Genomic DNA, 25,901 nt, shown 5'->3' on the forward strand with positions numbered 1-25,901 from the left:
CCATTTCGCTATTATGTACACGTACATCTTAAGCCTGCATGTTCCAACGTGAAGGTCAACTGTGCAACTGTAATGCTATATACTCCCCATCAAAAGTTTAGACTCACTTAAAGCATTCACTATATCTTATGTACATATATGAGGTTACATCGAAAATGAATTTCTCCACTAAGTGAGGGGAACCAACTGTAAACTTTATGAAGATGAATTGCATGAGGATCATGCATCAAATCGCTGAAAAGCATGTGCAAATATCGTGAGTATGAACAGCTGCGTTTTGGTGTAAAGTTTGGTTAAGAATTCACCAATTTTCACTGAGTTTCATCATTTTCTGAACTCATGACAATAATCATTTCAACATTACGAATTTGTTTTACAATGCATCAGTTCATGTGTAAACAGTACCTTTGAACAGTATGGAATATTTTGCAAAATCTAGTTTAGAACAGTTGACTGAAGTAAGTGGTTACATTTACACTAGTGAGTCTTTTGATAGGGAGCATATGTAAATCGTGTCTACGTAGCAATTTCACATAATCAAGGTTACATTTACGCATGTCTGGCAGATCGGGAGATAGATACACATCTCAATTACGGGTAATTATTCAAAAATATAGAAACAATATGGCAGTTCCATACATTATGTCAACCACAACTCCGGGGGAAAGCGCCAGACAATTTATAATAGTCCCTCTTGAAGTTAGGAAATCTTTGACAACCATGTAGTGTTGTCTGTGTATTTGGAGCATCTTGTTGTCATGTGGATATTTCAAATAGGTGAAATGCCTCTGTTTGTATCTCAATCTTTTCAACGCCGGACTCAGCAATGTTCCAGCTATATGGCGGCGGTCTGTACGTAATCGAGTCTGGATCAGACAATCCAGTGATCAACATCATCAGCATCGATCGACGCACCCGATCAAGTTAGTCGCCTCTTACGACAAGCATGGGTTGCTTAAGTCCAGTTCTAACCCGGATCATCACGGATAAGGTGAAAGTTCAACGTTGACATCAATTGAAGGTTATTGCATTATGTCTGAGGTGGGTTATTTTTATATAGTTTTGAGATACCACGAAGCTGATTTAACATGTCGACCTGACTTTGTTTTGTTTCTTATTTTTTAAACATATATCCATGCTAAGCGTCGAACTTCGCTTTGTCATTTAAATCCTTCGTCATTTCAACAGTGCGATATCAAGTATTATGGTGTACACGGTCGATATCAAGTATTATGGTGTAGAAGTATTATGGTGTACACAGTCGTACATAGTGTATTCATTCTCCATTTGATGGACTTAGGAATGATGGAACATTATAAGTTGTTCACTTGTCTCGAGTTGGACATGGGCTGATGTACCCTCGATGTTTGTTTATGTTCCCTGAGCGAGAAGGGCGAGGGGAACATAAAGAAACATCGAGGGTACATCAACCCATGGGCCCCGAGGGACCAGTGAACAATGAATTTATATTACCGAACACCTCATTGGTAATTTTGAACAGTTTGAAGCACGGGTATGTGATTATAGGATAGAGTGCCAGGCGACAAGAAAAACAAACTTATCTCCCTTCCATCGATTTGCATTCGCAAAAACATCGGTAATTTCCGTACATCATACGTGATTCAATGTTATTCGAGATAAACAATCACCACTACGAAGTACCAAATGAGTTCGGCATTCCGAGCGGGCTACATAGAAAATGTTACTCGCTTGTTAGCAGGGTACATTGAAAATAATAGAAGAGCGCTCAGCCAGTCAGAAAACGACATTTATGTGTGAGGCAAGACAAATTCAGTTAAACATATGGAGCACTACAACTAGCAGAATGTAGTACTAGCTGATACATGCAGTAGTAGGACATGGCCACTAGCAGATGCAGACAGAGAACACCACAACGAGGAGAAACTAACATTTCAAGCAGCAGATACTGCAAGACACCAGTTAGCATGTTCAACAGATGACACCACACTAGATGACAAACAAAACCTTAAACGTACGAACTATGCAAAATGGTCATCTGAGTGAGAGGTGTCAGTTGTGAAGGGAACGGCAGCACTGAGATAATGTCCCGGCTTATGTCATCTCATTTCTTCTGACGAATCAAGGTTTACTCTCGACTCGCTTGTAATGACGTCCAAAATGGACATTAACAGTGTTAACTTCGTTCAGAGGTCTTTCGGAGTGAGTAAGGGACTGGACGAGCTGCTCTCCATATCTGTCATGGCAGAGTCATAGATGAATACAATCGGGACAGCACTGCACATCTGGTGATGACATTTAGCACCTGCTTTTCGTGGACATCTGGTTTTTCGTGGAAAGGATTTCTACTTTGTCAAACTGCTTTAGATGGCTGGGGAACTGATGTTGGTGGTCTGAAAGGGCTGATTTGCTGTCTGGCTTGGTTGTTGAAGTGTGGTCGAAATGGTGATGTGACTAACTAAGGGGGATACTCTTTGAGGTTGATGACGACATGGTGCCTGGGATTATGCTAAGGTTCTGGGTCATGGCTGCTGGAGCAGATGTACCTCAAGGGCTTTATGCACCACGAAACTTGTATACGTAGCAAAAGTTACAGTGGCCGTAGTCGAAGCCGCCGTTTCTCACGTGGCTGTCAGCTCCGTCAGTGGGAAAACGCGAGAGATGGTTGTTCACAATTTCTTTCTGCCTTTTCAAAAGTTGATACGAATCAGTACCACTAACTGTTAACTCTCCCGGCACTCTAAATTGTAGCTGACCAATTACTCATACATGTGTAATCTCAGAGACTTAGATATCAAAACAATTACACATCAAACCGATTAGTTTTCCTCATATTTCTGTGCTTCTGTTTAACACGCAGTTGTTAACTTGTATGATAATCTGTATTATGTTCTGTCGTGCACTTTGTATTATTTGCTTCATGGGAGCGGTGTTAATATAAGCTATAACAGCTTGTTCACCAAACACTATTGAATGATAATAAAACGTTTAAATCACATTCAGTGTCACTAATCCTTTAATGAAGGGGAGGTTCGAACTGATTATCATTTTTAAATATATACAATTTGGCGATATGTTTGAAGAAATGGCATCACAAATCTGCTTTAGGATCTTGGAAATGTATGAAGACACGTCATACTGAGTCATCTGAACTATTTTTCATATAGGGGAATATCCTCGTCACTCTCCATTCTTTAAAATATTGGACCACAAAATCAAGTGACACGGTGGTACGTTTACTGATTTTCTTAACATGAAAAAGAGACATTAATTATATATGATGTATACAAGTGCAGAAATTCTGTGACATTTCACAAAAGACAATTCAAGAAAAAGGTTGGTTGTGCAAAATTAGGGTTCGGGTAGTTTTACATCTTTTACAAAAATATTTTACTGCTTAACATACGGTGAAAAATGAGAACCTCTAGCAGAAATATTGACGCAGTAAGTAAACTATAGCAGCAACCAGTCTCAATAATCCGCCGGGAACGCTCCAATGAGATTTAAGGGGGAAATGCTGGTAGAAGGCATAATTACATGTAAGTAATTCAAATATCGACTTAAGTACTCTGTACATTTTTTTATGCATTGATTGCATATTTGCATCCATGTGAGAACATCATGTTGTAGATCAATGCAAGTATAGTATAACATGAGTCACTGTAATTAGTGAGTGAGTATGGTTTTACGCCGCTTTTAGCAATATTCCGGCAACATCACGGCGGGCACTGTAATTAAAGTATTGTTATTGTATTGGGTAAATTTGGGAAAGTACATGCTGAAGAGAGTTAGGGAGCAGAGCAGGAACCCTATCCCACCCTACCTACACTACACGACTAATTCATCCGACGAAACGACCCGTAATGATCCGCGTTTTAATTTATCCTCAGCAACCCATGCTTCTGGAAAGACATGAAATATTGATGTGTGCGGCGTCAACAAAACAAACAAACATCCGTCGACACACCTGTCCTTATACCAATCCCTACCCAACACTAAACTCCAGAAGTGAGTTAGTTCGTGTGCCCTCAGACAGCGACGCCGTTAGTATGGCATCCATGCATGACCGTAGGCTTTAGTTCTATATTTAAGAACACAGAGGGAGAAAGGAGGGAGGGGAGGGTGGTGGGTCGTAACTAAATATTACATCCTGGCCTGTTGCATATAGCTTGCCTGTGCACCAGTCAAAGTCTGCATTCGGAGTGCACCCGCTGCGTAATTTACATCCTGGATCAAGGAGCAGAGTCGGAGCTGGCTCTACTTTGTGTCCAGAATGAAGACAAAGTACATCTTCCAGCTGCTGATCCTGGTCACGTTCCTTGACCTCAGTATTCAGTGGTCAGGGTAAGTTACCAATTGTCAAATGAACACTTTCAGTTTTCTTCGAAAAACAAAACGTGCCGTACTATGAAAGCAGGAATATGACAGCTCTACGTTCGAGAAATGTAGCTATGTATTTGTACGCTGTCGTTTCAAAGTCGTAATAGATTTGAAAATAAAACCACGCTGGCAGTTTATCATGAATTTTATTGCATATTTACTGTATAGATTACACGGCACAGTACGCGTTGTTGGATATATTGATGTTTCTGCACGATACGTAAAAGTGTGTCCAATATTTCTACTCGTACAATAGTTATTATGCAGTTTGTACGATCCGTGTGTAACAATGCGTAGGACAAACAGCCAGCACACGAACATATGATTGTTTCTTATGGACCTATAATGTTCCAAATCTGTACTGTATATATTGTATAAATGAAAAACACACAAATGTACCAGTGTTGATGAATGTGTGGATGAAGGCACACTTATGCAATAAGTATTGCTCAGTATGTGGATGAGGACAGACACATGTAATAAGTATTGGGCAGTGTGTAGATAAGGAAATACACATGGTATCTTCATTAGTCTGTGTACACATGTAATCAGTAATGGTCTGTGTTTCGATGACATACACATTGCATCGTCATTGGTCTGTGTGTGGATAAGGACACAGACGTGTAATCGGTATTGGCCTTTGTGTGGATTAAAACACACATGTAATCAACATTGGTCACTGTGTGGATAAGGAAACACACGTGTAAGCAGTATTGGCCATTGTCTGGATGACACACATGGAATATTCATTGGTCTGTGTGTGTATAAGGACACACACATGTAATCAGTATTGGCCTGAGGAAACACACATAGTATCTTCATCGGTCTATATATATCCACACTCATGTAACCAGTATTGGTCTGTATGTGGATAAGGACATACACATGAAGACGGTATTGATCTGTGTATGGATGAGGACAAACACACATGTAATCAGTATTGGCCAATTTGTGAATGATTACACACATGTACTCAGTATTGATTTGTGTGTGAATGAGGAAACACATATGTAATCAGTATTGATCTGTGTGTGGATGAGGGCACACACATGAAATCATTATTGGCCAATTTGTGAATGATTACACATATGTACTTAGTATTGATCTGTGTGTGAATGAGGACACACGTTTAATCAGTATTGGTCAATGTGTGAATGAGGAACACACGTGCAATCAGTATTGGTTAGTGTCTGGTTGAGGACATACACATGTTATCAGTACTGGTCAGTGTATGGTTGATGACACACACATGTAATCAGTCTTGGTCAGTGTATGGTTGATGACACACACATGTTATCAGTACTGGCCAGTGTATAGTTGATGACATACACATGTTATCAGTATTGGTCAGTGTACGGTTGATGACACACACATGTTATCAGTACTGGTCAGTGTACGGTTGATGACACACACATGTTATCAGTTTTGGAAAGTGTATGGTTGATGACACACACATGTAATCAGTATTGGTCAGTGTATGGTTGATGACACAAACATGTAATCAGTATTGGTCAGTGTCTGGTTGATGACACACACATGTTATCAGTACTGGTCAGTGTATGGTTGATGACACAAACATGTAATCAATATTGGTCAGTGTATGGTTGATGACACACACATGTAATCAGGACTGGTCAGTGTATGGTTGAGGACACACACATGTAATCAGTATTGATCAGTGTATGGTTCATGACAGACACATGTAATCAGTATTGATCAGTGTATAGTTGATGACACACACATGTAATCAGTATTGATCAGTGTATGGTTGATGACAGACACATGTAATCAGTATTGGCCAATGTGTGAATGAGGAAACACACATGTAATCAGTACTGGTCAGTGTATGGTTGATGACACACACATGTAATCAGTATTGATCAGTGCATGGTTGATGGCACACACATGTAATCAGTATTGGACAGTGTATGGTTGATGACACACACATGTAATCTGTATTGGTCAGTGTATGGTTGATGACACACACATGTAATCAGTATTGGTCATGTGTATGGTTGATGACAGTGTATGGTTGATGACACATGTAATCTGTATTGGTCTGTGTATGGTTGATGACAGACACATGTAATCAGTATTGGACAGTGTATGGTTGATGACACACACATGTAATCTGTATTGGTCAGTGTATGGTTGATGGCAGACACATGTAATCAGTATTGGACAGTGTATGGTTGATGACACACACATGTAATCAGTATTGGACAGTGTATGGTTGATGACACACACATGTAATCAGTATTGGTCAGTGTATGGTTGATGACAGACACATGTAATAAGTATTGGACAGTGTATGGTTGATGACACACACATGTAATCAGTATTGGACAGTGTATGGTTGATGACACACACATGTAATCTGTATTGGTCAGTGTATGGTTGATGACACACACATGTAATCAGTATTGGTCAATGTGTGAATGATGAAACACACATGTAATCAGTATTGGACAGTGTATGGTTGATGACACACACATGTAATCTGTATTGGTCAGTGTATGGTTGATGACACACACATGAAGTCAGTATTGGCCAATGTGTTAATGAGGACACACACAATCATGTAATCAGTATTGGTCAATGTGTGAATGAGGGAAACACACATGTAATCAGTACTGGTCAGTGTATGGATGAGGACATACACATGTAATCAGTATCAGTGTTTGACTGGACAAACACAGGTGACTCCTATGTGTATTTTCACATGTTTGTGTATTGTAGATTTACAATCGCTTGGTAATGATCACATTTAAGTCTAAAGTGCATTACCTGTTGTGCTTGATCGATCCCATTCGGAACGATGTATTCTCTAACCTCGACATGTTAGTGAACTGTCCTTTTACCATGATAACGCAAGAAGGGTTTGCAGATGCGGTTCATTCAACGGTGAGTGAGTGAATATAAGTTTAAGCCGTTTTAAGCACCATGACTGTAGGGACACCGCAAATATGAATCGAACCCAGGTCTTCAGCGTGCGAAAGTACGCCTTACTACCACTAGGCTATTCCAACACCCCTATTCTACCAGATTATAAACGCTTAGATAATTGTCTACTGTATAAAATGGCAATATGGTGGCAATATTCCAAGATGGCGTATTAAAGCGCTGTCGAGTTTCGATTATTCTATATATTTAGACTCACATTTCTATGCAGACTTCTCCTTTGCATCTATGGATATAAAACGGTATTTTGTGAATATATTGACCATATATTTGCTCAAAGATCCTATGTTGTATGTGTAGTTGTGCTGTGTCTGTCTGTCTTTGTTGGAGCGATGGGGGTGCCCACTGGTTAATGCGTTCACTCGTCACGCCGAACACCCAGGGTCGATTTCCCACATGGGTACCATTTTCTGGTGTCCGCCGTCGTGATATTGCTGGACGTGTGCTTAAACCGGCGTAAAACCTCACTCACTCTGTCTTTTGTAGCTGATCCCCGGACCCATAAAGCTCCGGGTTAGAATTTGTTTCCAGCAACAAATGTTTGTCGTAAGACGCGAATAAGGAGATCGGGTGAAGCCCGGTTGGTAGATTGATGCTCATGCTCTTGATCACTGGATTGAATGGTCCAGACTCGATTTCTTACAGACCGCCGTCGTATTACTTGAATATTACTGTGTGCGGCGTAAATAACCAACCAACTGAGCAACCAACCAACGCTGAACTCGGATCGTAAAGGGACAAAATTGCCGATTTTATTACGCTTCACTCGGTTTCATTCCCGTACATTGGCTGGTCTGGTCACTCTCTCATATCACAACTACTGTAACGTGACGTTCTTTACATGGAGGATGCATATTACGGGTTTATTTGATTGCAAGAACATGTTGTGTATTATTAGTCAGTGTTGGTTAGAAACGTTTCATGCTGTCCGCCATTCGTGTTCATGTGATTATGTATGTGTGTTTTTCAGGAGCGTTTGTTCTCGAACAATCTGCAGCTACAGACGCGTGAGACGATGTGCATATCGGACGTGGATGGGGTATGTGGAATCAGTGCATGTCATAACAATAATTTACATGATTAGTTATAGACAGAATACATTTTGCACATTTCTATATTGGTGAACCTTATGCGACATCATATGAATGGAACACATGCTCGGAAAGGTGATTTTTGTGTATTATAATTCCAATGCGCAATCGCATAAATGTGATTCTTAAAGAAACTGTTAACATGACGATTGTGCAATGAATTATCAGAGACTGTCCAAAACATTGTCAGTCGATGCCCTTCCTTGGGCACAAATAGCAAATCTTAAACGACATGATATCATGACTCTTTGTTTCTTCTACCGTCTTCGCCATGCCTGTGGCTTTGACTCCAAGGTCCATCCATTGTACGACCCTGAACATGTCCAGGGCTTCAAATCGTGCTGTCAGATTTCATTTGAATAGGCCCATATAGAGCCTCAGAAGAATTCCAGCCAACAAATCTGATCGTGTCTCTGTTCATAAAGCGAATGAATGTATTTATGTTATTGAATTTTCTGTCCTTTTGACGGCAATATGATTAACAAGATTCAGGAAAACAGGCTGAATATGCAGATCTCGACTTTGAAATGTTATCACTTGCATCCCATGTACACTGTCGTCCGACTTCCGACTTCTCGATGCCCTTGGTCTGGTACCTCCTGGTATCTTATAGCAGATGGGGAGAGTGCCGGGTTCTCCACCGGAAGCACGACCCTTCTGACACTGTGGGTAATGCAAGAAGGCTGCAGTGTCGGGGAGTCTCCATATTCTCCGGAAAGTTATTTGTGGGTTCGACTGGGTGGGGCTTCATGGAAGAAGTTCCTTTTCGCTGTCTTGCATTTTTTGGTTGCTTGTAGGGGCAAGCGCCCTGAGCTGATGTTGAACTTTACCAGCCTGACTGTGCCAGGATCACCAGAACCCTCTCTGCTGCATTTTTCATCTTAATCTGTAAACACATAATAATAAGGCGGTGAATTCCACGTTCAGTTGCATACTCTAAGCACATACAACAAAATAGATACTACTACCCTGATAACCCAAGCTACCTGTGAGGCGCTAGAAGGTAAACAGTCGCATGACTTATTCCGCCGGGTACCCATTTTCTGCTGGATGAACAATTTTGAACTAACTCGCTTGGCTAGGTGAGACCTTATGGGTCATTTTATGCTTTCGTTGTTTTCCATGATGGAGCGATTATCCTCATATAACTCATTGTTTGTTCAACGTCTGTAGTTATTTGAGGTTTATGGCATATTCACTGTAACAATATTCCTACTGTATGTATTCGATATGTATGTAGTGTTTGTAAGCCCCAAAACCTACATTGGCTATGGTTTGGTATGGCGTTATCAATGAGATGTTTCCTCTATTCAGCTGCTGCTACTACAGGTGGTACTGGGTGCCGGATTATCGGACTGAATATTTCTGCTGTTCTGGCTGGAGAACCTCATCCTACCAGAACTGTAACCAAGGTAAGGCTCCTCCTTGACAGTACCTCGTTATTACACAAGCTGAATGGTGACACTTTAATAGTGGCATAAATTGTCTCGCAAAACTTACTCAACATCTGAAGTAACGAGAAAATTCATTCTGAAGGAATTGTGCTACCAAAGTGTCTTCTTTGGGGTTTTGAACGTTATAACCCTTTGAGATGAACATCAATAATGCGTGTGAAATTCCCATTAATTAGAGAGTCTGAATATGAGACATATTTTCAAGTGAGATCGATCAATTACAACATAAAACTACAACTTTTATTGCTGGTATGTCCGTCAGTCTTGACGGTCAGCTAAGTTCACATCATATCATAATATTATATGATTGTGTAAAAGGGCTTCGATTATAAAATATTAGTTTGGTATTGTATTTCCAGCAATCTGCAACCCTCCCTGTAAGAACGGGGGTACCTGTGTGCAACCCAACGTCTGTCGGTGTAATGATAGAGCTGTGGGGCCAACGTGTAACACGTGTACGTAATGTTGAGGCGATATTTTTATGACGTCCGCTGAAGGAGAAACGTGGAATTGTAAATTGGTAAATGACTGTGTTCCTTTAAACAAACAAAAATGTATGTTCTGAGTATTTGCTTCATATTGAAGCTGCAGAAGCTAAATGATGGTGAAGGATGCGGTCTTGCCCGGTCAGTTCAAGCTGCAACTGGACATCTCCACCCGCCATATACGTCACTGACATAACTCAGGTGCTTGTTTGTGCCATGCCTTGGCCACATATCCTTTATGACAAAACTGTATCTGCTATAGAGGCATAAGTCAAAAGGGGATCTTGTTTTGAAAACTGTCGAATTCTTTCCAAACTGAAAACTAATTAAGCATAAATAGCTCGTGTTTTTCAAAAGCTCTATGCCATGTTTTGAGAGTGTGTTTTGCTAAAGACGATGGTAATGGCCAATGTTTTATGCCATTAGCCATATTGTTCTATATTAAGTTTTTTGTTTTGTTTTTCAGTGGTATGTAACTACCAGAGGCCCTGTTTCCCCGGTATCTGTACACCAGGTTCCAGTGTCAACTGTGACTGTTCATCAGGCTTCACGTCTCCGTCAACTAGTCCGAGTGACTATTGTAGAAAATGTACTGGTTCATGATGTTTACACTATAAAATCATGTCATTTACAAAGTCAGTTAATAACCAGGGGTATATTCCTCTTAACCTCAAAATAAACGTCCGTTAAAAGGCCCATGAATAATTTCTTTGCTTATGCCTTTTTACGAGGCTTAACTGTGTGAGAGTACAGAATATCTCATAATACATGGATGTAATGACTGAGTGAGTGAGTGAGTGAGTGAGTGAGTGAGTATGGTTTTACCCCGCTTTTAGCAATATCCCAGCAACATCACCGCGGGGAACAACAGGAATGGGCTTCACGCATTGTACCCATGTGGGGAATCGAGCCCAGGCCTCCGGCGTGACGAGGGAACGCTTTAACCACTAGGCTATCCCACCGTCCCTGGAAGTAATGAGCTAAAGAATGTTAATAAACTTTGTAAATATAGTCAAAGTGGATAGATCCCAAAATTCAAACTAGGAATGTGCCGTATTAGGTAACAAGGGACTGAATGTCTTTGGTAATGTCTGCTGCAGTGGAATCAACCCAGAAGCCAGAGATTTACGAGATCGGCGCCAGACTGTCGTTCTGGCAGCGTGGCACCGGGATGCCAACCATGGAGAAGTATTCCCTGTACGCGGACTCCACCATGGCCACTGATGCTGACTCCGTGTGGACAAACAGGGAGAGATTCAACTGGGTGAACGTCACTGCGTCTGCCCATTACATGACGGATAATCACGCTCAGCCCTTCTTCATCAAGAGCTATGGCATCGGTATTGCTAAAGCCGAAGTTGACATTCATCACGAGAAGCTACCGTTGACGGGTGAGAACCGTTCACGATATGCGTCTATTAATTAAATACGGTACTTAAGAACATACTACCGTCGCAAATGATACTATGTTTCTCGTTTGGGTAGCTATCATTTTAATTTTCTTCCTACACTAAACATAACAGTTATAAGACATTTGAGTATTAACAATGTCCTCGTATCAGCAAAGTGAACTTCCACTGTAGGACAGGGATCCATATTTGTTGACAAGCATATTAGCATAGTGTGTCAATACACGATATAGATTGAACAACTCATTTCGGATTAGAAATACCATGTGTTACATTCCAAACACGTTTATAACAGATAATTTAAGGGTTGATAATACGGTGCCAGTAATGTTATTGTACCTGTCACTATATGCGTTTATGCAACATCAGGACTCAATACTGTGTTGAATTCTCCATCATAAGGGATAAATATTTCAATATCAAAAGAGTAAAGGACCTTTTGAATAATGTTAATTATCATTTAATCATTGCATTTTTAAGAGATTGATTTGTTAAATGAATTTTGATATATATGTTTTGTAAATAGGGAAAGTTTTATAATTGGTAGGTCAGATCATCAACTTAGATTGTTGTAGCTGTATCCTCAAAGGGGGTTGAAGAAGCGTAACATTATTGTCCTCCTGAGAGGATACGTAAGTCCCAAAATCTTTCAAAGTCAATTTTGCTCAACCATACTTTTTATTCGTAGTATTTTTGTTATTTTAAATTTCGGCTAAATCTTCCTACCATCGCCAGTGGCTGAAGCGATTGTGTAAATCCAACTAGGGTCCATGCAGGTAGCAAAAGTAATGTAAGTCTCCATTGTTCCTGGTATGGTGATCTACCTTCAGTTGTTGGCGATCTGTAGCCCGAGTTTATATTGTATTGCCTGCTTTAATTGAAATGTTTTGGTATTCCATGCTAGTTTTATATCCATATCTGTGATACTGTAGTTATTTTACAGTCCGTCGATGACTGGTTATTTACCTACTTGTATTTATTATGTATGCCTAACATTTCTCGTCACTATATGGCTGCAATATTGCCGAGGTGACGTTAAATTTTAACTCACTCACTCACTTAGAACTAAGTTAACGTCAACAACACCAAAATTAAACCACTGTTTAAAATGCCTACTCTTTTACGGTGTTTCCCCTTGGAACATCCATGTCTATAACACCTTCTCACTACTACTATTTTCTAGGTTCAAACCCTGTTGTCAGCCTGGAAATGACCTTGCCCTGCACACCGACTGTGTCTTCCCTCAACCCCACCTCCGACACCTACTACTGTAACATTACCAAACCAGACTACGACAGATCTCTGGAAAATGGAGATACGTAAGATGCTCTCCTTTATATCAAAGGTTGACATGTGAGTGAATGAGTGAATAAGATTCTGAGATTCTGTGCCGCGTTTAGCAATGCCTTATCCAAGCAATATCACAGCATGGGACACCAGAGATGGGCTTCAAACACTACCTATGTGGGGAATCGAACCCGGTCTTCGGGGAACGAGCAAAAGTTTTAACTATACCTACCTACCTCCCCTCAAAGCTTAGAAGGCCTACAGCATAAGTATTGCAAATCATTATTTTGTGCATGTGACCGATTGATTATTTTGTTAAACATATGTGCGACGCTTTGTCCGACATGTGTGTTCACTATAAACGACGGAAATATTACATAAATTTATCAATATCTATTTTCATATACGTTGATGGCATTTAATATGTATATTCAAATGAATTAAATCTGGCATTTCTCTATGCAAACATGTCAAGTAATCAGCAAAACCTTCTTAAGAACGATACGAATATATATTTACTATAGTACTTGATGTCATAAATTAGTTTCATCCTCTAAAGATAACAAAATATTAAGATCACTCTTGTGACCATTGTTCATAGACCATCATAACGTGCAGGTTTCGATACTTACATATGTCCAAATGATGTCGTGTGCTCGAAACACAGTGTTGTAGGGCGGGCAGGTTCGTTTCCCCTCAAGGGTACAATGTGTGTACACATTTCTGGAAATATTAATATATACTGGGCACATAAAGAAACTGTGCATACAAAAATTTAAAATCTAAATTGATCAAACCTGTGTAGACACATACGGATTTAAACTCAGATATTAGTGACATGTATCCAACATGAATGAATGAATGCCACACAATACTGTCAGTTTGCAAAGCTCAACCCCTGCCCTTGCGATCGTTCAAAAAATTATACGGCTATTGAAACGCATAGCATGCCAAGGCTCACGTCTGCACAACGTCATGAGGCCATTGGGATGGTCCGTGAGGGGAATGTCTCAACTACAAGTGGTTGCACATTTCCACTGCCACCGGAACACCATTTCTGCACTGGTGAGACGCTACCAGAACACAAATGACGTCAGCGATCGGCCACGTTCTGGACGTCCACGTGTAACAACGCCAAGACAGGACAGATGGATAAGGGTGACCCATCTTCGCCACAGGTTTCAGACTGCAGTGATGACTGCCCGAACCATCCCAGGACTTCGCCGTATCCATCCCAACATAGTTCGACAACGTTTACGTCATCACGGGATCAGACCACGACATCCCGCCATACGGCCTATCCTGAAACAACGTCATCGATAAGCTCGCCGAATGTGGTGCCGAAATCATGTCCCCAGACCCTTGTTTTGGTGGAGAAATGATGTTTTTACAGATGAGTCCAGGTTTAACATTTCCCATAGTGATGGACGTCAACGTGCCTATAGACTCGTGGGAGAACGTTATGCACAAGCCAGTGTCTTTGAGAGGAATCGCTTTGGTGGTGGTTCCGTGATGATTTGGGGTGGAATAACAGCACGCCAAAGAAGTCCTTTAGTGATTGTTCAGGGCAACTTAACTGGTGTGGGCTACAGGGATCAGATTCTTCGACCTGTGGCAATTCCTTTTCTGCAACGTCATGGCCCTGGGTTAACATTCAAACAGGACAATGCCTGCCCTCATACGGCAAGGGCTGCTATGGATTTCTTGCAACACCACAACGTTGACTTACTGCCTTGGCCTGCAAATTCACCGGACCTCTCCCCGATAGAGCATGTTTGGGACGAGATGGATTGACGTCTACACCGTCTTCCTCATCCGCGAGATAACGTCCTTGACCTTGCAACAGAACTTGAGAGAATCTGGCGTGACATCCCACAAGCCTTCCTTGCACGTTTGATAGGCTCTATGCGTCGTCGATGCACTGCTGTTCTCAATGCCGATGGTGGACATACCCGTTACTGAGCTTGTGACATGGTCGTTTGACCCCTGTCCCGCTTGTGGACTCGTGACGTCATTGTAATTGACTTTTCAATTGAAATTCTCCCGACTTGTTATGGTCTCATGATCCCTCCATTAAAGTTTATATATACCTTTGACATTGTTATCGTAATATTTTGACAATGCACAGTTTCTTTATGTGGCTAGTATATATACATCTCTCTCTCTCTCTCTATCTCTCTCTCTCTCTCTCTCTCTCTCTCTCTATATATATATATATATATATATATATATATATATATAACGAAAAAAAGAAACGCATATAGGAATTTCAACTGTATTTTTATGTCTATTTTGAAACATCTTGTAGGCTTTATGAGTCAATGAAATAAAGCGACATTGCACACTGGGAATGCAGACTTATCAATCTTTGGCACCAACTCCAGGAAAGTCAGTTTGAGTGTCACATGGAGACGTGTGGTGGCGCTGAAGTCAATACCTCGTGTGACCACCGTGGGCATCCAGAACTGCACGGCATCGCCTCGGCATCGAACGAATAAGTCTCAGAATCTCGTGTTGCCCAATCGCAGCCCACTCTGCCTGCAGTGCCTGTGCGAGTTGCTGAAGTGTCTGGGGTTGAGGGTTACGGCGTCGCACCCGTATGTCCAGGGCATCCCACAGATGTTCGATCGGGTGATCTTGTGGGCCAGGGGAGCACATTGATGTTGTGGTTCTGGAGGAAGTCACTAGTGTGACGTGCTGTGTGGGGCCTGGCATTGTCCTGTTGTAACAACTCCCTCTGGCGATCAATGATTGGAAGGAGGTGTGGGCGTAGGATTTCGTCACAGTACCGTTGAGCTGTCAGGTTGCCCTGGATCATCACCAAATCACTTCTCCTACGGCAGGTGATCGCTCCCCACATCATAACACTTCCACGTCCGAATCTGTCCACCTGGGGAACGCAAGCGTCGGCGAAACGTTCACGTCGACGTCTGTACACCCACATTCTTCAAAGGCGTCGTTCCAATAGAAATCGTGATTCATCACTGAACCAGATTCTACGCCAATTCGGTAGGTTCCAGGCCTGAACGTTGGTGCACCATTGAACTCGATGTCGACGATGTTGTTGTCGAAGCACAGGGCCAAAATAAGGTCTTCTGGCACGTAAACCAGCCTCTTTCAACCTGTTCCTGACGGTCTGTGCAGAAAGCCTCCTCAATCCTGAAGTCGAGCGGTACCTGAAGCTCGAGGTCGCCCACTACGAGGGGCATCTGCTACCTCATTCTGCCGGCGATATCTCACCAGAGACGTGAAATGGTGCTTTGGTGAACATTCACGCGTCGGGCAAACTTCACGTTGAGACTGGCCAGCTTCAAGCAAACCAATGGCGATATGACGGTTGGCTTCACTTAGACGTGGCATTTTGCGTTCGTCAACAATATTCCAAATACAGTGAACAATCGACAGACAGCCATCAACCTGTATACAAATGTTGTATACCCATCATCAATTTGAAAATTTGAAATACAGTGAAAATTTGTATACAGTTGCATTGTGACGTCATGACAAAGTGACGTCATAACATAATCCGTTTAACTGTAATCACTTCTCCCTGAAGATAAAAGTGGGGAAAATCCGTGTCGTGTGATTATTTCAGAAACTTCTTCTTATCTTCTAATATATGTACTACTGTACGCTCGGTATTCTAGAGTGAAATAGGTGAAATAAAATATGTGCTGATATACATTTTGTAATGACGATGAAAGTCAGTTTGAAGACTGCGTGTATTTTTTTGGACAGAAATGACATCATGATAAGTGTACCCAGTCAGCTATTCCTAATTCTTTCATTCTAGGATCCGTGCTAACAATTAGCTTTGATATTTAAACCAAATTTGACCCAACATCAAAGTTTCTGTTGAATCCATGATTTGATCCTTAGCAAAGTTTGAATAGTATATATGAGGAAACACAGGCACACACGCATACAAGCATCCACGCACGCACAACACATAAACATTCTCGGAGCCATCCATGTGACTGACAGTCCACAGTCGCGTCTAATGTTCTTGTGTAGGACAGCAAGCTGATGATCGTAGGTTCAAATTCCGTATCGCTTCAAGTATTATCTTGCATCTTAATGTGTTGACAGAGCCATACATGTGGTGTTGGGTTTTCCAGGGTGATGACTTATTCCTCCATATACCTTGATTACACATTATCAAGAGAGCAGATCATAGGTATATTTTTTATGCAATTTGTATCAATTTTCAAATGTACAACAAACTAGATACAGGTGTAGTTTAAAAGTGGACGTTCCGAGATAAAATTGAAGTTGAAAATCCATGCGGGGGAAATGAAATTCAAAACTGATGACTGCTGACATACATGATTGTATATTTATGTTAAATAGATATTAAGCAGTGTAATGAAATATAACTAAGAAACGGGTCAACACAACTGTTGCAGTTTGTTGTAAAAAACGTGTACTCTTTTAAATTCCAATTGTAAAACGAAGTAAAAGTACATTACAAATAGCGATAAGTATATGTTTCACATGAAATAGTCTAAAAACTATTCCACTTGGGAGCTTAAGTGGATATGACATGGTAAACTCATTGAATACACAATGCCATTTAGAAAGTGGTCAAATGTAACATATGCTATATTTGTGATTACACTTTCTTAGTAAGGTACAATAAGAACGTGTAATCACAAATACAGCATGACCACTTTCTAAGTGGCATTGTGTAATCAAAGCTTTCAGTCGTGGGAGCCGTGTCAGTTTACACTTATCAGAGAGGTACACAAAGTCCATGATCTGACTACCAGTTGTCCGACTTCCATTTTGTGGAAGCCGCGGTGGCTGAGCGTGTTAGGCGTCTGACTTTGTGTGCTGACGATTAAGTGCCTTACTGTGAGGGTGTGGGTTCGAATCCCGTATGGAACTGAACCCTTACTAAACAGTGTAATCACAAATTAATATAACACTGTTAAATATAGCTTAAGTTATCTTTTGGACACAGGTACATGTGTTATGCATTACATTTTCAGAGTCCAATCAATCTCCGCTGGTCCAACTGGAATGATGTTCTTTCTGGCGTGTACCGCTATGCCTGGGAGGTATTTAAACTACAGGTGGATGGGAACCAGGTTCTGAAGGAGTATGAACCCTTGAATCCCATATATGGACCTGTTGAAGTCAATCAGTCGTCATCTGCCTCCAACTCCTTCCAAGCCAACTACACACCAACTGCTCCTGGAGTGTACTCCTTCATCCTGGAGGCCTCGGACAAGGCCAATAACTCTGTCTTTGTCAGGAGAATCGCCATATACGACCCCGTGTCCAGTGTTACTATAGATACAGGGGCAGACAACCGTCTATACATATCTTCGGCGGATCCTAATGGCGGGTACAACTGGCAAGATGATCCATCTAGGGAAATCAAGGTAAAGTGGACCAACCGCTTTGTCAACCTGATGCACGAGCAGGGCAAGTGGTTGAACCAAGTTCTCGCCTATCCCCCACAGCTCGAAGACTTCTTGAAGAACATCCCCAGAGCGTCCGGACAGGATGACCACGAAGGAGACAGGACAGTAGACGCAATATCAAACAAGAGAGGTGTTGTCAAGTTTGAGATAGCTTATGCGAAGGACAGCAACGGTGGTGTGAATCAGACGGAACCAGCCACAGGCTGGACTGATGTTGGACTCAGTGAAACATATACCATACCTCCAGGTAACCTATTCAATATCATGCAGCAGGTGATATATTCAGGATACTTTCTCACATTAATATTATTGCAAGAAAAGAACTCGACATAATATTATTGGTATCTTGACACATCTATTTGATATATGTAGGACAAGCTATACTTCATTATATGTTTACATATATTTGGGGTAAATACTATATGTGAAGTCTCAGGAAATGCATTCATCTATATCACGTGAATGCAATGTTTGTTCTGAAATAACGAATATTCTTTTCTGATTGATAGGTTTACACCTATACCCACTGACGAACAAGGACACGGTGACAGTTTGGGTGAGAGGTACAGACGTCCTAGGTAACAGCCGGGTAGATTCGACGAGGGTCCATTTTGATGATACACCGCCTGAAGTCGAAGAGCCTGTGTTCAGGAGGAACGTCCAGACAAACAACGTCCCCTTCAGTTCAACGTGAGTAGTTGTATACATATCCTGTAGTATTTGAACATTGTTGGTTCAGTAGCTGTACACATATCCTGTAGTATTTGAACATTGTTGGTTCACTAGCTGTATACATATCCTGTAGTATTTGAACATTGTTGGTTCACTAGCAGTATACATATCCTGTAGTATTTGAACACTGTTGGTTCACTAGCTGTATACATATGCTGTAGTATTTGAACATTGTTGGTTCACTAGTTGTATACATATCCTGTAGTATTTGAACATTGTTGCTACGTTGCTCACGCTTGTATATTTGTTGTGCATCTGGCATCCTGCCGAGATATGGAACCAGAAACACATGGTCAAGCAATTGATCTCGGAATTGAAGCCACTTGTTTGATAGGAAATAACAAACTGATCGTACGGAAGAGTCCTAGTGCCACAGCCTGAATTTATTACCTAATTAGGAGAGAGTATCACCTAATTAGGAGATAGCTAAGCCCTAATTAGAAGATAAAGAAATTCAGACTGGGACGTTTCCTTACTTTTATGCATTTGCCAGTGATGTTGCAAATATAAAGTACCCTTTATCGTACATATGTTTTAGGTTAGCTTTATTGTCATTCGAATGAAAAGATTATTACAGTCTTCTAACACCATTCAGTTTTAAAACTATTTCGAAAGGTCGCTGTAGCTGAAACAATGATTGTTTTCATTTCTTCATACTGCCGATGTGCCTTAAAATCCTAGCTCACTCACTCACTCACTCACTTATTCACTCATTTCTTCATACATTTACCTCACCACATCTACCTCACATGCTGGACGAACTAGGACGTACCTTGATGTATTTTGTCTTATAAGGTTACCCTAAAATTAGAAAAAACCCACCAAGACTAATGTGTGACTTCTCTGATTCCAGTGTTGAAGTAAACGTTCGGGACATGCAGAGTGGTATGAAACGTGTGGAACTTATCGTCAAGAAGATAGGCAGCAACCTCGTGATTGTTAATGAAACATTGCCTCTCAGGACTGTAAATGTAAGTACACCGTGTGAATCGTTTAACAGTTGTTATCGTTCATTTTCACCTGCTATATCCTTTCATCTTTCTCCGCAGTCCTGTAATGGTTTTACAACGTGTTACTGCACCACCGTCAATCCAGTCTGCTTCAACAAGACGCAGTTCCTGCCCATCAGCAACTGCTGGTTGAAGCACCCAATGTTGGAAGGGAAGACGGTGACAATGGACATGAACTTCGTGAACATGGCGGGACTCCATACAACAAGGAGTTTCACTGTGAGTGTGGTTACAATATACTGACAAAATAAGTTAGGGATGTTGGTATTTTTATGATTGATATTGTGTCAGTGTGTCAATGAATAAATATATCATTATTCATAACTTTAAAATGTACATATAACCCTATTTTTGTATAGTATATAAAAGAAAGGCTTATGATATAGAGCTTAGTATTTGATACAGAAAGATAATAAGTTTTTCCAGGAACTACGATGTTTACACCGGGTAGATTTCATACAAATTCAGTTGAATAAGTACATACACAAAAACGTTATGGTGGGATACTGCTGTTTTGGTTCTTTTGACAGTGTTAATCTATGCAATTTGCTGAATTTGTGCTTTTCTTCGTTATAGGTGGATCAACTAGACACACTGAATGGAACACTAGCCTGTGAGTAGGATAATAATGTGAATGTAAATAGTGAGTGAGTGAGTGAGTTTAGTTTTACGCCACACTCAGCAATATTCCAGCTATATGGCAGCGGTCTGTAAATAATCGAGTCTGGACCAGACAATCCAGGGATCAACAGCGTGAGCATCGATCTGCGCAATTGGGAATCAATGACATGTGAACCAAGTCAGCGAGCCTGACCACCCGATCCCGTTAGTCGCCTCTTACGAATGTAAATAGAAATTGACCTGTGTGTCCATATTTAATACCAGGGACGCGGACACACTGTGTATACACATACTATCTCACCTTGCTATGTGACTACGAACCTCGCGCTACCTAACAACCGAAAGCAATTACATTGTTCTACTTGTGTCTGTGTTTGTTGAATCCTTGACCGTCCTGCGCATGTGTTTATATCGAGTAGTGAGTGAGTTTAGTTTTACGCCGCACTCAGCAATATTCCAGCTATATGGCGGCGGTCAGTAAATAATCGAGTATGGACCAGACAATCCAGTGATCAACAGCATGAGCATCGATCTGTGCAATTGGGAACCGATGACATGTGTCAACCAAGTCAGCGAGCCCGACCAGCCGATCCCGTTAGTCGCCTCTTACGACAAGCATGGGTTTCTAAAGATCAATATTCTAACCCGGACCTTCACGGGTATTGTGTCGAGTAACACCCATGTGGCTGGATACGCTTACTCCTAACAACTACTTACGAAATAGACGGGCTCGTACAGTGGACCCGGTTTTAAACTTGTGGGCAGGGTTTCCTATTGTTGGTGTTTTAAGGAATATGAAGCAGATTTATCCAAATGAGTGGTCCAGTGATCTAATTTGTTTGTATCAGCGCTAGCCCCTGTAAATGTGACTGTTACGAGGAAGGAAACCAACCTAGTGACCCTGACGTGGAAACACGCCCTCAGCTGCTACAACCGGACAGAGATGTGGATCAACTACGAAGTTAATGGACGGACCGAGATGACCCTACTGCACAAGACAGCGACCACCCACACTCTGGTCGGCCTCCAGCCAGACACAGCCTACAAAATTGTGGTTATTTCCCAGTATGGGGAGTTCAAGAGCAGGGCTGTCCCGGTGACCGTCACAACAGGTAACAACTTAAAGAATTTTCTGGATTTCATCTTCTTTTATTCTTTGATACAACGTTTCGCGGCTTGTTCCGCCCCCTTCATCAGGTGAGACTAGTAAACAGTTAACTATTGATGGGGCCGGAACATGTCCCGAAACATTGTATCAAAGAATAAAAGAAGATGAAATCCAGTAAATTCTTTATGTTCATCAAATAGCATCTTCTAAAATGCCAATCAAGCAGGACAACAATGGCCGTGTTTTGAAGCCTTCAGGTTTATAGTGACCTGAGCACAGTTTTCGTGGGGCGTCGGGGTAGCCTAGTGGTCAAAGCGCTCGCTGGTCACGCCGAAGACACGGGTTCGATTCCCCACATGGGTACGATGTGGGAAGCCCATTTATGATGTCCCGCGCCGTGATATTGCTGGAATAATGCTAAGAACACCATACTCATTCACCCATATTTTCATAGTTTACATTATCTAATGAGTTTCTTACAAATGTTTATCTGGCGCCTTTGTAAAACACTCTTTAAGCATTAATATTTCTCATCAAGTGGTATATTGTCACTGAACGTTCATCAACACAGAAGCAGTTATCTGTTTTCGTTGCCAGTATCTGATTTAGACTTTGGTGAGAAAAGTCTAGTATGACATCCAATTCAAAAGCTTTTAAAAGTGCGGATGAATTTTGTTATTAGTCATATGCCAATTCTGGCGTTGATTGTGACGACCGATGACTGCTTGTTGTGTATTAGCTGTATCAGAGTTGGCTGTTTAATTTCTCATAAATCAGGTTTAATTCTAATATATACTTCTCTAAAGAATTGAAACAACAGTTTATTTTATAAGACGATGTATAATCTGTCATTGCTGGTGGTACTGCACGACATATTCACCAACTGTGTCTTTTCTTTAATAATCATTTCAGCAGATCATGATGATGCACAGCGAATAGATCAATGATGTCCATGTATATTCTCTTTGACATTGGAGGTGTGATCAATCTCATGGTGCCTCGTGACGTATACAGATCTACTTGTATGTGTACTTGCATATAGTACATGTAGTTTGATAAACACCGCTGTGGCAATGGTGTCATTACCGTTGCTGTGTGTACATGGATAAACCACACATATGGAGAGACATCCTTACTGGTGTGGTCACATTGTGTTAACGTTGATAACAGCATGAAATGAATTACTGTGATTATTAATAAGTATAAGTATAGTTTATGTAATGTATGTATATGGGTGAATAGATGGGTGTTGTGTGTCTGTCTCGATGCTTTCCGTGCATATGTATGGTGTGCGTGTGTGCGAGCTTGTATGGGGGCGTCTGCGTCTAGATCTGTTTGTGTGTCTGTGGCTTTATGTGTGCATGTCTGTCAAGCTAGCTGGCTTTACATGTTTTAGCCATTACCATGACTAATATCAGCATGCCGAGCTTGTAACAAACAGACCGTATAATAGACGTGCATAATTGTTATTAAGTTTAATTTCCGTGAACAGTTCGTTCGAAAAGAAAGCAAAGAAATTATTGTTTTGATATATTTCACAAGGCATTGAATTCCTTTTTCCAAGCATAAATGAAACTCTTATGAGTCTACATAAATTATAAAATCATTGCATTCATTCATCACAGACATTAATTATTTAATTAGCTGTCATTCCTGGTCATTTATGTATAGTCACGTAAGCATGCTTTACGCTTTTAACAATATCTGATGTGTTTTACGCAAGTGGACATTTCTTGCACCTTTGTACTAAAACACCTTTTGAGCATCATCACTACAAACACTTAACAATGGTATATTTTCATTGTAATGTTCCTCAACATAGACGTAGTTATTGATGTGTCATGCATTACTTTCATTTTCAGGATTTCGTTTCACCATTGTTTATAAAAATGTAGCATAACTTAAAGAACGATAGATTAATTTGGTATTTACATGCCAGTTCTGACGTTGATCGTGACGCTGATGTCTGATTCACCTGTACTGTGGGTCTTTCCGTCGCCCATGTGTGTATTCATGTTTAAAAATATAATGTCATTAGTAACTATTTTATACATGTTTAGCTTTAATTCAGTTGTACAGGACGACTTTAAGTGTTTTATTCTTTGATAAACGTCCGAACCGCAGGAGAATACGTGACTTTCATTAAGGGTATTAGATATATATTCAGAGGGACTAAATGACTGTTTTTCGTTTTAACTCCTCGGCCTTGAGCTTCTCACCGGTCTCCTTCGACGGGACAAGAAGTGCAGGGAGAGACCACATGTAGAGACTCCAACAGGGATTACAGCTCTCAAACAAAGGAACCGTGACAACAGAATGGCATATCATGTAAGATTTGAAATGTACTACAAATGCTTAAATAGACCTGAACTAGAATTGGTCTTCAGCAACTATTACCCATACTTGTCGTTGGAGGTGACTAACGGTATCGGGTGGTCGAGCTCGCTGACTTGCTTAACACATCGTATCCCAACTGCGTAAATTGATGCTCATGGTTTCAGTCATTGTCTGGTTCAGATGCGATTATTTCAGACCGCCGTTATATAGCTAGACTATTATGGCGTTAAACAACAAACAAACATACCATACCTGATAATTCATATCCGCTTTAAATTACTTCCTTTATCATCCAAAACTGTGTTCCACTGGAGATATCGCTTGTGTGAGATCAGACGATATCTCCTAGGAGATATCGTTTTGACAGTAGATTTTGTACAATGCCCTGACAATGCTATAACGTCATGAACTTGATGACATCGCTGCACTGCAAATCTAATGGCAGTACTGTGTTCAGAGATGTACATTTTTCATTGGAAACTAATGAAGGGTGATTTTTGATGATAAATAGAGTCTCACCCTCGTGTCTTCTGATATCAAATATATCAACACTCATTGATAAAAGTAAAAATTTCCTCGGCAAGCCTCGGATACTTGTTACTTTATCAACTCGTTGTGATATATTTGATATCAAAAGACACTCGGGTGAGATTCTCTGTTTATCTTCTACAGAACACGACGTACAGGAAGACGGCATCTTGTAACAATGGCGGCATGGACCTTGGGGAGCCTTGGCACGTCCCTCCAGAGGCGGACGGATCCTGACAAAGCCGGACGTTTTGATTGCTCTGATGCAAGTTTGAAAACATCTACATGAAGTAGATGGAACGTAAATGGTTGCTAAGGTTCTGAAATGTAAAATTAACCTTGTAGGTGAAGACGACTTATCTACCTGATCGACCTTGCTATGGTAAGTGCATCTTACATAATGCCGAGCTCAGCTTGTCATTGATCACAATGCATGACACTGCGGGCATACATCTTGATGCCTCAGCATGCGGATACTTGTGTATGAATCTTAATCATCGACGTCAGGATTAGGATATTTATTCAGTCTCCACGTTGAAGTTGGAGGACATACATCTAGATCGTCATGTTCAAGGAGAGTGTGTCCATCTTGTGTTTCAGATCGTTCACCGCAAACTAGCTGCCCGGAACTGTCTGTTGACCTTCCTGCTGGAGATCAAAGTTGCAGGCTTTGGACCAAGCAGGGTTGATGAGTCCTCCGAGGACAACAAAGAGGAAAATATGCAGCTACTGTTGCTTGAAGAATCTATACCGAAACGTGGCATCATAATGTAATAAAGAAGATATTTATCTATGGAGTATCATACCTTTCTTATCATTCATCGAAAATGCCAGTCAAACAGAGGATAAACTCTGTAAGAATGCCTTCATTTTCATGAAGATATACATTAAAGATATCACTTCAATAATGTTGCATCACAATATGATAACGAAGTTGTTATCCATAACATATCATACCTTTCTTCGAGTGTTTCCTACATATATAACCGATATTTGTATTGTACCACCCTCATCCAGTTACATTAGCACATAGATACTTCACCTTTATGCCACTTTTAGCTGCCAGCTATCTTTATAACTGAACCTACCA

General features: G+C 40.9%; 1 protein-coding gene across 1 annotated transcript; it reads left to right on the top strand.

The window, feature by feature from the left end:
* The first annotated feature begins 4,193 nt into the window (after positions 1–4,193).
* Positions 4,194–25,604, top strand: LOC124290266. Its single transcript, XM_046726990.1, has 14 exons — positions 4,194–4,323; positions 8,291–8,359; positions 9,726–9,823; positions 10,225–10,320; positions 10,817–10,939; positions 11,451–11,741; positions 12,943–13,079; positions 18,038–18,722; positions 18,985–19,165; positions 20,061–20,178; positions 20,257–20,436; positions 20,794–20,830; positions 21,687–24,274; positions 25,412–25,604. Exons 1-13 carry the CDS (start codon positions 4,253–4,255, stop codon positions 22,037–22,039), a joined length of 2,439 nt encoding a protein of 812 aa, XP_046582946.1. The 5' UTR covers positions 4,194–4,252; the 3' UTR covers positions 22,040–24,274; positions 25,412–25,604.
* Positions 25,605–25,901: the final 297 nt, after the last annotated feature.

The sequence above is a fragment of the Haliotis rubra genome, unplaced genomic scaffold (genome assembly GCF_003918875.1).
Source record: "Haliotis rubra isolate DU_JTF1 unplaced genomic scaffold, ASM391887v1 Scf1122, whole genome shotgun sequence".
In the NCBI taxonomy this organism is placed as follows: Eukaryota; Metazoa; Mollusca; class Gastropoda; order Lepetellida; family Haliotidae; genus Haliotis; species Haliotis rubra.